Genomic DNA, 14,305 nt, shown 5'->3' with positions numbered 1-14,305 from the left:
TCTGAGAAGCCGCCTCAGTACAATGATTGACGGCCGAGAGGGTGGGCAGGACTAAGCCTGCAGAGCGCCATCTGATTGGAGGAAGTCGCCTCCCTTGTGTGATGGCATGGCCACTTGTTTTACTGCCACTAAAGATGTGGTTTGTTTAATATTTAAAATGTTGATTTCTGAATTTTTCTTTAGAAAATTGGGGGCCGTCTTATACAAGGGTGCGTCTTACAGACGGAAAAATATGGTAGTTTTTTACTTCACAGTCCAGCCTTGAAGTATTCAGTATTTACCAGTAGAACCAGCTGTTTGCATTTCCATTCCACACTATTCAGTAGGCAGTGCCATTTTTGATAGTTTGGACTTCTTGATTAGTAGGAGTAGTTTTATTTATTGAGCATGAACAAATAGGTGCAGTACAAGGAATGAAACAATTGTTGCAATCATTTATTAGATTATATACTTACAGCCATTTTTCAGTAATTGTTCAAAGTTACAATGGCACTGAAAAAAGTGACTTATGACCATTTTTCAAACTTACGACCATGGCCATGTGGTCAAAATTTGTGTGCTTGGCATCTGGCATTTATTTATGACAGTTGCATAGTCCTGGGGTCATTTGATCACCATTTATAATCTTTCCAGCCGGTTTTCCAACAAAGTTAATGGGAGAAGCTAGATAAGTGGTTCTCAACCTTTTTAATGCCGCGACCCCCAACCGGTCGTAAGTTGAGGACTAAACCGGTCATAAGTCGAGGACTAAACCGGTCATAAGTCGAGGACTACCCAACCGGTCGTAAGTCGAGGACTTTCCCTGCCCGGGAGCGCCGCGCATGCGTGGTTCCGCCCCCTGCGCCGACCGAGGCGTAGCTGGCAAGCGGCAGAGACAGAGCAGGCCGACCACCAGCTGGCCCAGCTTAAGGGAGGTAAGGCACCCGCCGGAAAAGGGGAAAAAAATGGCGGACAGCCTTGCTTGGCGACCCCCGTGAAATGGTCGATCGACCCCAAATGGGGTCGCGACCCATAGGTTGAGAACCGCTGAGCTAGATTATCTTAACTACCGCATCATCAACTTAAAATCTGCAATGATTTGCTTAACAACTGTGGCACAAAAAAAAAGGTAAAATGGGGCAAAATTCACTTAACAACTGCCTTGCTTAGCAACAGAAATTTTGATCTCAGTTGTCGTAAGTCAAGGACTGTCTGTAATTAGAACAGCCAAATATAAAGTTGCGACCTTCTCAACAAAAAGATGGATATATTTTCAAAAATAACAGGTGAAAATTATACAAGGCCTACAATTTATAGTATTAATGAATTTTAAACTGATATAATGTGTCATAGAGTCATAGTCATAAAAGAACTGTAATTCAACTTTGCTCTTTTGGAGCAGCAGTATCCAGGTTGGCCACCAGGGGCAGACTGTTCTACTTGTTCTGGCTCAAATAACAGAATCTTGAAAACTTGACAATGTCTATATATCAAAGAAAATCAAGGAATAACAATCTTGAGTTTCTTTCTAATTGATTTCCTGGGTTTTAAAACAGACTTTTGTAACTGTGGCTACAGAGTTTCTTCAAGACTTGCCCCAGCTGGTTGTTGTGGGGGGATAAAACTGGGGAAGGGGAGGCTGTCCTGTCGATACTATTCAGAAATCTCAGAGAAAAAGTAGGATAGAAATGAAATAGAGCCATGTTTTTCAGACTTGGCAACTTAAGATGTGAAGTCCACACATTTTAAAGTTACCCAGTTTGAAAAATGCCGAAATAGATTAATCAGTTACTTTTGCTATTTTGGAATGCAGCTTAGACAAAGAACGATTTTGACTTGAGCCTTATGATGACAGTCTCCTTTTGATCGCAAATTTAGCAGGAAAAAGAGAAGTCCTTTGGTTATTAAAAGTGATACCAGTTTATTACCATATTCCTACATCCCCTTTTTCCCACTGCATAGAGGTGAGGAGCTAATTCAGGAGTCTAATAATAATAATAATAATAATAATAATAATAATAATAATAATAATAATAATAATAATAGTAGTAGTAGTAAAGTTGGAAGGGACCTTGAAGGTCATCTAGTCCAACCTCCTGCTCAGGCAGGAAACCCTATACCATTTCGGACAAATGGCTGTCCAGTCTCTTCTTAAAAACTTCCAGTAATTTTTGAGTTCTTGGCTAGGCTGCAATTTACATAAAAATGAAACTACCGGTAGTGGTAAATCATTGCAATAACCTTAGGTATCCTTTCTTTATCATTGTTATTAAAAGTCTAATTTTTTTAAATGCTTGACTTGTATTTTCAGAAGCTGAGCATGCAAATCTTACCACAGATTGCTTGCAGCTCTTATGAGGAAGCTAGCAGAGCAGAGATCTGTCTCTTTGTCTGTGCATTCCAATTTTATTGTGGTTTATTTGTTGTATTGAACGACATGGTCATGAGAAAATATACAAAGAGATGTGTATATACTTTAATTAAAAATAATAAAAAGTCCAAAAAAGTAAAAGATCCAGAACCACCCTAGGCACTTTGAGACTCAACTTGCAAAATGAGAAATTTCAGTGAAAGGAAGAAGACTGCATCCAAACTGAACACAGTAAGGAACAAATAACTACCAGAAGAAATGAGACAGATCAATGGCAACATGTCATCATAGAAGAAAAAAAACCAACCAAGAGCAATGCCCTTGCTGTCTAATTCAGCCAAGACCTGTGCAGCCCCAATCGATCTGAGCAACTGATTTCATAGCCTCCCCCTGGAAGAAAACATGCAGACACCTGGAGAAGGGACATCATCAAGTGCTCCTGTGATAGGAAGAAAAATAGCCCAGACTTTTCCAAGAAAAAAGGCCGAGTGTTGGTGATAGGAGATTCACTACTCAGTTGAACGGAAACGGCAGTCTGTAGACCGGACAATCAATCTAGGGAGGTATGTTGTCCCCCTCTAGCAAAAATCAAAAGATGTGGCTGAGAACTTTACTAAGATAATCAAGTCCACAGATTACTATCTCTTTCTTCTCCTTCATGTGGGTACGAATGACCAACAATGAACCTGAAAACAATATCAAGAGACCATGAACAACTTGGCAAGAAAATTAAAGAGTAAGGAGTACAGGAGGTCTTTTAATCTCTACTTCCAATGACAGGTCAACATCCAGTGAGGGAATGGGAGTGCCCACAGCAGCGGCTGAGAGCTAAGTGACAGTGGAAAGGAGCACCCAGAGCAACACATCGTACCCCAAAACGAGAGAGAAGCAACTAAGGAGAAATTTCCTGACAGAACAATTAACCAGTTTGCCTCAATTAACAGTTTGCCTCCAGAAGTTGTGGGAGCTCCATCACTGGAGGTTTTTAAAAAGAGATTGGACAAGTCTCTTGGTTATACAGGGGATTGGACTAGAAGACCTCCAAAGTCCCTTCCAACGCTGTTATTCTGTTAAAACAGAAATAGAAAAACCATATATAGCATTCAAGAATTTGTTCAGTCTAGTTTTTAAGCAATCATTAAACCACGACTTCACAAAATAGGATTCATCATGCTTTTATATTGATAAAGAGGCAGCCATAAGCAACCACATTATCTGTAATTCAAGAGTTTAACTTTTGGGTGGCTATTGTTAAAAAATTGAGTGGTGATCGCTTTAGTATCCCCCATATTTAAGAAATATATAATTTTATTCCCCATTCACCTCATATACATCTCTGAAGTCTTTTGCTCTTGCAAAACTGTATTAAGCAAGTTTGCAGATTTATGAGGCAATCATGGGCAAGTCTATTTATTTATATCATGCCTTTATTATTTTTACAAATAACATATTCAGCACATATTCCTCCTCCTATTTTTCCCCACAACCATCCCATGAGGTGAGTTGCGCTGAGAGAGAGTGAGAGAGTGTCTGGGCCAAGGTCACCAACTGGCTTTCATGACTAAGGCAGAACTTGAACTCATGGTTTCCTGCTTTTTTAGCTTGTGCCTTTACCACTAAACCAAACTGGCCTATGGGGATGGGTGACCCATTTTTCCATTTCCAGCATAACAAAGTTAGTGGCCAGCTTTTTAAGAAGTTTCTCTAGGGTGTCCACTAAACATAAAACTGAATCTTTTGTTAAAGTAATTTCTTTTGTGTCAGTATTATTATGGTTGGCTGCATAGTCAGACAGATGCTTAGACTGGATCTGGCATTTTTATCGACATATTGAATCCTTCCCAATATGAATAGGTAGATGGTGTTAAAGGTATCCTTACAAGTAAAGCTTGCTGATATTGATTTTCTCAATGTCAGATTGCATCCAAGACATGTATTATTTTTGGTACTAACTTTTTTTTCTTTCGTCACAATCGTTCTGTTTCTGTGTTGCAGGTGTTTGTATTTTGTGATTTTCTCCTGTTCTTTCTCTTCTGTTCTGCTATCTCCAGGTACTGAAATATCCAGTTTCTAGACTTGCACCATCTATGTCTTTCTTCTCAGTTAAGTTTGGGCTGTTAAGTGGCAGGTGTGCTTGGCTGTTTGAATTCTTCATTTTCTATTACTTTGACTATTTTGTGGTCCCACCAGTTCTTGCTTGCAGGTAAATGGTATTACTTGCAGATCAATACACCCTGGGTTCTTCTTTGTCATGCTATGATTTGTAATTGGTCTGTACAATCTTACAGCTAGCTATCTAACTAACTAGCTGTTACTTCAGCCTCTTCGCACAGACATCATTTGCTCTGTGTTGATGTCTTCTCAATTCTGACTTTGTAGGCATTTGTTCCTATGGCTTGGTCTTTCCACCCAGAATTAGTCCCTCTGTCTTGTTCTTCAACTTCCTTGCTCTTAGTCATCGCCAGGACTTGTTATCTGTTTGCATGCTTTTCTTTAATGTACTGGCCATGTATTGCTTTGCTGTCTATATCTCTTTTCTATTCTTTGTTTGGTCTTTTTTGTAAGTCAGTTCGATCTCTCCAATACTCATACTAGTAGGGTTGCCAGGTCTGCTTCCAAAAAATAGCAAACAAGCGGGGGGGGGGGGTTAAGTAGTAAAAAAAGTAGACTGTACAGCTTTAGATTACGTACCATTTCATCATAAAGCTTTTGAATAAAAAAAATGTCCACTATTTTGTGAAAAAAAATAGTGAACATAATGTGAAAAAAGTGGACTGTCCACTCAAATAGTGGACACCTGGCAACCCTACATACTAGCTTCAGTACATCTTCTGCACTGTCCTTCAGATAGTCTTCCAATGCCTTTTTTTCTTCTTCTTCAGCTGTCTGGCATACTTGCAACAGTCTAGGCCCAGCTATTTTCTTTGGTAAGTAGAGTCTGTCAACATTGCTGCATGGGTCAAGGGCATGCTTTACTATCATTCTTAATTNAGGAACTGGATTAGAGTAGAGCTGAGCAGTTTACTTACTGGCTGGCTACAATCAACCAGTTGGTTGTCTAACCAACAGTTATCCGAAAGTAGTTGTACAAACAAGTCATATGAGGAAGAGAAGGGGGTTGAGGTCGCTGTGTGGTTTCTTCTGTTTTATCGTCTTCTGGTTTCTTCTGTTTTATCGTCCTCTGCCTGATCTTCCTGCAGAGTCATTTGTGTAAGTGGGAGGGTTTTGTTCTTGGATTTCCAAATAATTGCTCTCCATAATTGCAAGCAATAGTGGGCTTTTGCAAATCCAGAACAGAAGCTGTTCTTGCACGTGTTTCTTTATCCTTGGAGGGATCGATCTCGTCAGTTTAACAGTGAGTTGTTTGCTCCTCCTCTTCTGTTCCTTTTGCTTCAGTAGACAGTTAAACACTTAATTTATCTAAGACTTACATCACGGAAAGGATACTAGAGTTAGTTAACACTGATTATTTTAGCATTCCTCTGCTGACTTGTGCTCAGTCTGTAAGTTTGATTGGAGACATTTGCTAAAGTCTTATAGTCTTGACAGAAGAGCAATCTGCCCCAATTTGATCCCAGTCCTGTCCTGCTGAGAACAAACGGCTGAGATAATTTAACAATGAAGATTGAGTTGGAATAGTCGTTGCCAAATCCAGATGCAGTTTATCATTTCCATCTGTTTTTTTTTTTAAATTCCCAGACTAGATTTGCCAGTAGCCTTCCATCCAAATACCAATGTGGTTCAACTGTGCTTCACTTTTTAAGATCAGAAAAGGTCTTCATCTGATATTTTTTTGCTTCACGGGAACCCCAATAAAGATGGAATTGTTGTGTTTTAATCTAAGCCATGTCCAGGCAGTCTCTGAGAATTGGACATAATAATAATAATAATAATAATAATAATAATAATAATAATAATAATAATAATAATAATAATAATAATAATAATAATAATAATAATAATTGGAAGGGACCTTGGAGGTCATCTAGTCCAACCCCCTGCTCAGGCAGGAATATACCTATACCATTTCAGACAAATGGCTGTCCAGTCTCTTCTTAAAAACTTCCAGTGTTGGAGCATTCACCGCTTCTGGAGGCAGGTTGTTCCACTGGTTAATTGTTCTAACTGTCAAGAAGTTTCTCCTTGATTAGTTTCCATCGGTTGCTTCTCGTCCTGCCTTCAGGCGCTTTGGAAAATAGCTTGACACCCTCTTCTTTGTGGCAGCCCCTGAGATATTGGAACACTGCTATCATGTCCCCCCTCGTCCTTCTCTTCGTTAAACTGGACATACCCAATTCCAGCAACTGTTCCTTATATGTTTTAGCCTCCAGTTCCCTAATCATCTTTGCTGCTCTTCTTTGTACTCTTTCTAGAGTCTCAGGATCTTTTTTACATCGTGGTGACCAAAACTGGATGCAGTATTCCAAGTGTGGCCTTACTAAGACATTGTAAGGTGGTATTATTAATACTTCATGTGATCTTGATTCTATCCCTCTGTTAATGCAGCCTAGCACTGTGTTGGCCTTTTTGGCAGCTGCAGCACACTGCTGGCTCATATTTAAGTGATTGTCCACTAGGACTCCGAGGTCCCTCTCACAGTTACTACTATTGAGCAAGGTACCCCCTATATTACATTTGTTTTTTTCTTGCCTAAATGTAGAACCTTATTTTTTTCATCATTGAATTTCATTTTGTTGGATAGTGCCCAGTGTTCAAGTCTGTCCAGATCCTCCTGTATCTAAAAAATCTAACAATTTCTCAACCTTGGCTATTTTAAAATAGGTGGATTTCAGCTCCCAAAATTCCCTGTCCACTATGTGTTTTTAAGTCCAGCCATCAAGCCTCCATAAATCGAGTTCAAGTTTCTTTTCTTTACCAAGGAAAATATGGGCAAATTAATTTGAAAGTTTTGTTTTTGAGATTTGATTCTATGAGGGTTCATTGACAGAAGGAAGTCAAAACTCGACATACGATTCTGAACCATTGGAAATACATATCCTTTCTTATTCACCCTCAACGTAATATTTTTCAGTTTCTAGCCCAGAAGAATTTATAATTATGTTTTGTCAGAGGTGAAAAGAAGGAAGTTAGCATAGTAAGCAAGAAGAATGATTACAGACAGAGAAGGTTTATGTATTTAGGTTTATTAGGCTAATGATGATAGTACTAAAATTACTTTTGAAAATATTTTAATAGGTATTTAAGGGAAGGTGGGCATCATTTGTTCAATTCACTCAAGGTCCTCAAAGGAAATCAATGACTGCCCTTAGCAATCCAGCGAGAGACCCAGAATTCACAGAAGTTCCAAGTTAAAGCCCTATAAACATGTTTTATCATCATCATTTTAGCCATTGTCTATGTGAAAGTTGGACCATAAGAAAGGCTGAGCGACAAAGAATTGAGGCCTTTGAACTATGGTGCTGGAGAAGACTCCTGCGAGTCCCTTGGACTGCAAGGCGTTCAAACCAGTCGGTCCTAGAAGAGATCAACCCCGACTGCTCTTTAGAAGGCCAGATCCTGAAGTTGAAACTCAAATACTTTGGCCACCGAATGAGAAGGAAGGACTCACTGGAGAAGAGCCTAATGCTGGGAAAGATTGAGGGCAATAGAAGAAGGGGACGACAGAGAATGAGGTGGCTGGATGGAGTCACTGAAGCAGTAGGCGTGAGCTTAAATGGACTCCAGAAGATGGTAGAGGACAGGAAGGCCTGGAGGAATGTCGTCCATGGGGTCGCGATGGGTCGGACACGACTTCGCAATTAACAACAACAACATCTACTGCACGATGAAGGCCACTTCCACATGTTTCCAACCAATACGATCCTGAGCTTTCTTTTGCCAACTGGGCCCACAGTACTTGCTGATGTCATCAATCCATCTTGTTTTAAGTCTCTTTCGTGGACCCTTTTTATCAAGTGGGATTCATTCTATGATGTTTGGGTCCACCTGATCATGTTTATTTACACAAAGGTCAATGTTAACAACCCTGAAAGAGATAACGGGGAAATTTCTGACAAGGCTAATTGTTTGGCTCTATTTCTTGCTTGTCAGTAGCCTTGCCACTTGTGATAAGTTGAAATTTCTAAATAGCTGATTCTTGCTTATTCCGGAGTGTAAAGGTTTGAAATGGAGACTACATCAGAAAAATGACAGTAAAAAAAAAAAAGAATGATGCTTGTTCCTATTTGCAGAGTTGTCACTGTTAAAATAGCAAAGTTCAGTGCTTNCAGTCTCTTCTTAAAAACTTCCAGTGTTGGAGCATTCACCGCTTCTGGAGGCAGGTTGTTCCACTGGTTAATTGTTCTAACTGTCAAGAAGTTTCTCCTTGATTAGTTTCCATCGGTTGCTTCTCGTCCTGCCTTCAGGCGCTTTGGAAAATAGCTTGACACCCTCTTCTTTGTGGCAGCCCCTGAGATATTGGAACACAGCTATCATGTCCCCCCTCGTCCTTCTCTTCGTTAAACTAGACATACCCAATTCCAGCAACTGTTCCTTATATGTTTTAGCCTCCAGTTCCCTAATCATCTTTGCTGCTCTTCTTTGTACTCTTTCTAGAGTCTCAGGATCTTTTTTACATCGTGGTGACCAAAACTGGATGCAGTATTCCAAGTGTGGCCTTACTAAGACATTGTAAGGTGGTATTAATACTTCATGTGATCTTGATTCTATCCCTCTGTTAATGCAGCCTAGCACTGTGTTGGCCTTTTTGGCAGCTGCAGCACACTGCTGGCTCATATCTAAGTGATTGTCCACTAGGACTCCGAGGTCCCTCTCACAGTTACTACTATTGAGCAAGGTACCCCCTATATTACATTTGTTTTTTTCTTGCCTAAATGTAGAACCTTATTTTTTTCATCATTGAATTTCATTTTGTTGGATAGTGCCCAGTGTTCAAGTCTGTCCAGATCCTCCTGTATCTAAAAAATCTAACAATTTCTCAACCTTGGCTATTTTAAAATAGGTGGATTTCAGCTCCCAAAATTCCCTGTCCACTATGTGTTTTTAAGTCCAGCCATCAAGCCTCCATAAATAGAGTTCAAGTTTCTTTTCTTTACCAAGGAAAATATGGGCAAATTAATTCGAAAGTTTTGTTTTTGAGATTTGATTCTATGAGGGTTCATTGACAGAAGGAAGTCAAAACTCGACATACGATTCTGAACCATTGGAAATACATATCTTTTCTTATTCACCCTCAACGTAATATTTTTCAGTTTTTAGCCCAGAAGAATTTATAATTATGTTTTGTCAGAGGTGAAAAGAAGGAAGTTAGCATAGTAAGCAAGAGGAATGATTACAGACAGAGAAGGTTTATGTATTTAGGTTTATTAGGCTAATGATGATAGTACTAAAATTACTTTTGAAAATATTTTAATAGGTATTTAAGGGAAGGTGGGCATCATTTATTCAATTCACTCAAGGTCCTCAAAGGAAATCAATGACTGCCCTTAGCAATCCAGCGAGAGACCCAGAATTCACAGAAGTTCCAAGTTAAAGCCCTATAAACATGTTTTATCATCATCATTTTAGCCATTGTCTATGTGAAAGTTGGACCATAAGAAAGGCTGAGCGACAAAGAATTGAGGCCTTTGAACTATGGTGCTGGAGAAGACTCCTGTGAGTCCCTTGGACTGAAAGGTGTTCAAACCAGTCAGTCCTAGAAGAGATCAACCCCGACTGCTCTTTAGAAGGCCAGATCCTGAAGTTGAAACTAAAATACTTTGGCCACCTAATGAGAAGGAAGGACTCACTGGAGAAGAGCCTAATGCTGGGAAAGATGGAGGGCAAGAGAAGAAGGGGACGACAGAGAATGAGGTGGCTGGATGGAGTCACTGAAGCAGGAGGCGTGAACTTAAATGGACTCCAGAAGATGGTAGAGGACAGGAAGGCCTGGAGGAATGTTGTCCATGGGGTTGCGATGGGTCGGACACGACTTCGCAATTAACAACAACAACATCTACTGCACGATGAAGGCCACTTCCACATGTTTCCAACCAATACGTTCCTGAGCTTTCTTTTGCCAACTGGGCCCACAGTACTTGCTGATGTCATCAATCCATCTTGTTTTAAGTCTCTTTCGTGGACCCTTTTTATCAAGTGGGATTCATTCTATGATGTTTGGGTCCACCTGATCATGTTTATTTACACAAAGGTCAATGTTAACAACCCTGAAAGAGATAACGGAGAAATTTCTGACAAGGCTAATTGTTTGGCTCTATTTCTTGCTTGTCAGTAGCCTTGCCACTTGTGATAAGTTGAAATTTCTAAATAGCTGATTCTTGCTTATTCCGGAGTGTAAAGGTTTGAAATGGAGACTACATCAGAAAAATGACAGTAAAAAAAAAAAGAATGATGCTTGTTCCTATTTGCAGAGTTGTCACTGTTAAAATAGCAAAGTTCAGTGCTTTGATTCTCCATAAATCAAACACTTTGTTTGCATCATGTGTGTGTGTTTTTTTAAAAATGGGTTATTTATACATAGCGTTCTAACTGATGGTAAAACAAGAGATCTTTTTAAGTTGGTAAGTTCTCCATCCCAGCTTGATTTACTCAGGAGAGCAGCCCTTGTGTCCCATAATTAGCTGCTCTATTCAGTGCCTTCACAACAGCTGCTGTTTTTCTATACTGTGAAGTTCAGATCTTAGACCAGAAATAACTGCAGCTAAAATTAAATAGTACTTATCATCTAGCTTCTTTTGACTATCCAGATTACCATTCAGAGAAACTCATTTGTGGAGACAATGTAGAAAACAGCTGCACTTTATTTTCAGGGGCTGTTGACTTTTAACTGCTAGGTTTTTAGATTGCTTTGCAAGGGACCATGTCCTTGTTTGCATAAGATAACCGTTGTATTTTATGACTTTTTGGAGAGGAGGAGGAGGAGGAGAGGGCAGTTAGATTTCGAAGTTGAGTAGTTAACTTTTTTTTTTTTATTGAAAATTTTATAAAATTTTACAATATAAATCCCCCCCTCCCCCAAACCCAACCCTCCATCCCTCCCCCCCTCAGTTCCCAGAGCCAGTCACAGGGTTAACAATAAAATAATCATAATCTAACTAACATTAATCAACTATTAATCTAACAAATCTATAACTTCCTTTAACTCTCTTTTAAAACAAATATACAATTATTAAATACCATAATAATAACATAATTTTGAATGTTAAAAATAACACTAAATAACATTATAACTTTTAAACAAAAATAATGCTCTAAAATTCATTCAAAAACCAAATGATATTTTTTTGTTCCATATTTAAACTCAATATAATCAATCCATCTTCTCCAAACCAATATATATCTTTCTTGTGAGTAATCCTTCACGTAAGCGGAAATCTTGGCCATTTCTGCTAAGTTTGAGACTTTAAATACCCATTCTTCTATAGTGGGTAAACATTTCGCTTTCCATAATGTTCTGTGTTTCTGTCTGTGTTTCCTGAAAAATCTTCTCTTCAGGATAATGTGCTGTAAAGCAGGGCTTTTCAACCTTTTCACCCATTGTACCACTTTTAAGATATGGCAACATCTGAGTACCACCAGTCGCCTAGCAAGGTGTCAAAAACCTGATAACCAAGAAAAAAGAAAAAAGTGATAAAGTACAGGTAGTCCTCGACTTACAACAATTCGCTTAGTGACTGTTCGAAGTTACAGTGGCACTGAAAAAAGTGCCCCCCAAGTCACAGCCGAGCAAGACACCTGCCTGTCCGAGGTTTTCATTGTTGTGAACATTTCTGTTGAGGATTGGCAGCGGGGGTGGGGTGGGGGGTGTTTGGTTTTTATTCCCTCCGTCTGCTGGGCGGTTGCAGCAGGTTTTGGTCACTTCACATGACCCTGGGACACTGTGACCATCATAAATATGAATCAGTTGCCAAGCATCTGAATGTAAATCACAAGACCCTGGAGATGCTGCAATATTCCAACTGATCGGCACTTCTTCTGGGCTCAGCAGAAGCGCCAGGATCAGTGCTGCTTTCCAGCATGATTGGTGCTTCTTCAGGGTTCAGCAGAAGCACCAGGATCAGCACCAAGCTCCAGCTGGACCCTGGCGCTGATCCTGGCGCTTCCGCTGAGCCCTGACAGCCCCGAAGCGCCGATCAGCTGGAAAGCGACACTGATCCTGGTGCTTCCGCTGAGCCCTGACAGCCCTGCAGCTCCAGCCGTCTCTCGCTCAGGCTTGTGCGGTGCTGCCACCGGTTCAGCTCATTCCCCTCCCCCACTACTTTTCTAGGATGGTCGCGTACCACCTGCCAGGTGCCAATGTACCACAGGTGGTACCCGTACCACTGGTTGAAAAGCCCTGCTGTAAAGCATTATGGAGCGTTATATACATTTAAGTGCTATTGTTGCAATGATGATGTTGATGCATGAACAGTACAGAACAGAATAACAGTTGGAAGGGACCTTGGAGGTCTTCTAGTCCACCCCCCTGCTCAGGCAGGAATATACCTATACCATTTCAAACAGATAGTTGTCCGATCTCTTCTATAAAACCTCCAGTGATGGAGCACTCACAACCTCTGGTGAGTGTTGGCAAGTTGTTCCATTGGTTAATTGTTCTAACTGTCAGGAAGTTTCTCCTTAGTTCTAGGTTGCTTCTCTCCTTGATTAGTTTCCATCCTTTGCTTCTTGTCCTGCCTTCAGATGCTTTGGAGAATAGATTGACTCCCTCTTCTTTGTGGCAATCATTGAGGTATTGGAACACTGCTATCATGTCATCCCTGGTCCGTATTTCATTAAACTAGACATATCCAATTCCAGCAACCGTTCTTTATATGTTTTAGCCTCCAGTCCCCTGATCACCTTTGTTGCTCTTCTCTGCACTCTTTCTAGAGTCTCAACATCTTTTTTACATTGTGGTGATCAAAACTGGATGCAGTATTCCAAGTGTGGCCTTACCAAGGCATTATAAAGTGGTATTAACACTTCACGTGATCTTGATTCTATCCCTCTGTTAATGCAGCCTAGCACTGTGTTGGCTTTTTTTGGAAGCTGTAGCACACTGCTGGCTCATATTTAAGTGATTGTCCAATAGGACTCCAAGATCCCTCTCACAGTTGCTACTATTGAGCAAGGTACCACCTATACTGTACCTGTGCATTTGGTTTTTCTTCCCTAAATGTAGAACCTTACTTTTTTCATCATTGAAATTTCATTTTGTTAGATGTGGTGAAGCGGTGAAGACAAATAGCTTTTATTTCTCCACTAGGTATCCTGCTCTTCTTAAGAGTTCCAGGATGTTTGACAGAGTTAAAAGGACCAAAATCTACTGGTAGGAAATCTGATACATAATCCCTAGAGATTAATGGATCAAGATGGTCTCATTATGAGTTGTCACCGCCATGCACTGAGACTCTTGTAACCCTCTTTGTGATCTTAAGCTCATCTTGAGGCCCTGAGAAATGCCAGTTGCCTTTTGTAGAAATGCCCCCCAACTGCCTACTGGGTGCAACTGTGACATATTTTCCTGTTTCCCTGGGGTATCGTGTTTTGATGGGTCTGGTATCTTCCATTGTCGTGGGCATTTGATGAGCAGTGGGTTAATCTTCTCCAAAGATTGAGAGCCAGAAGTCCTGTTCACACTCAAGAGAACATGGCAGCTATTTAGCTCCTGTGTAAAGCATCCATTCTTCTTGAATTTCACTCCGTCTTGCCAGGGTATCATCTTTTACACCCCTCGCCTCTGCTGGGATTTGCCACTGCTTCTGGAGTCACTGTGACCAAATCAATCCAAGTTTGCTGGTCAGTTTCTGCCCTTTGGACTGGCAAAAAGGCCAACACAGTGCTAGGCTGCATTAACAGAGGGATAGAATCAAGATCACGTGAAGTGTTAATACCACTTTACAATGCCTTGGTAAGGCCACACTTGGAATACTGCATCCAGTTTTGGTCACCGCGATGTAAAAAAGATGTTGAGACTTTAGAAAGAGTACAGAGAAGAGCAACAAAGATGATTAGGGG

General features: G+C 40.3%; 1 protein-coding gene across 1 annotated transcript in view; it reads left to right on the top strand.

Annotated features, from left to right (window-relative positions):
* The first annotated feature begins 5,693 nt into the window (after positions 1 to 5,693).
* Positions 5,694 to 14,305, top strand: part of PARVB (parvin beta) — a 39,545-nt gene continuing 30,933 nt past the window's right edge. The window contains exon 1 of the mRNA XM_015827900.1: positions 5,694 to 5,705. Within this exon, the coding sequence (XP_015683386.1) occupies position 5,705 (1 nt within the window). The 5' untranslated portion in view covers positions 5,694 to 5,704. The remainder of the gene's footprint in view (positions 5,706 to 14,305) is intronic.

This window comes from Protobothrops mucrosquamatus, unplaced genomic scaffold (assembly GCF_001527695.2).
Source record: "Protobothrops mucrosquamatus isolate PMUCROS unplaced genomic scaffold, P.Mucros_1.0 scaffold4053, whole genome shotgun sequence".
Taxonomy (NCBI): Eukaryota; Metazoa; Chordata; class Lepidosauria; order Squamata; family Viperidae; genus Protobothrops; species Protobothrops mucrosquamatus.
This window is presented reverse-complemented; position numbering and strand designations above follow the sequence as displayed.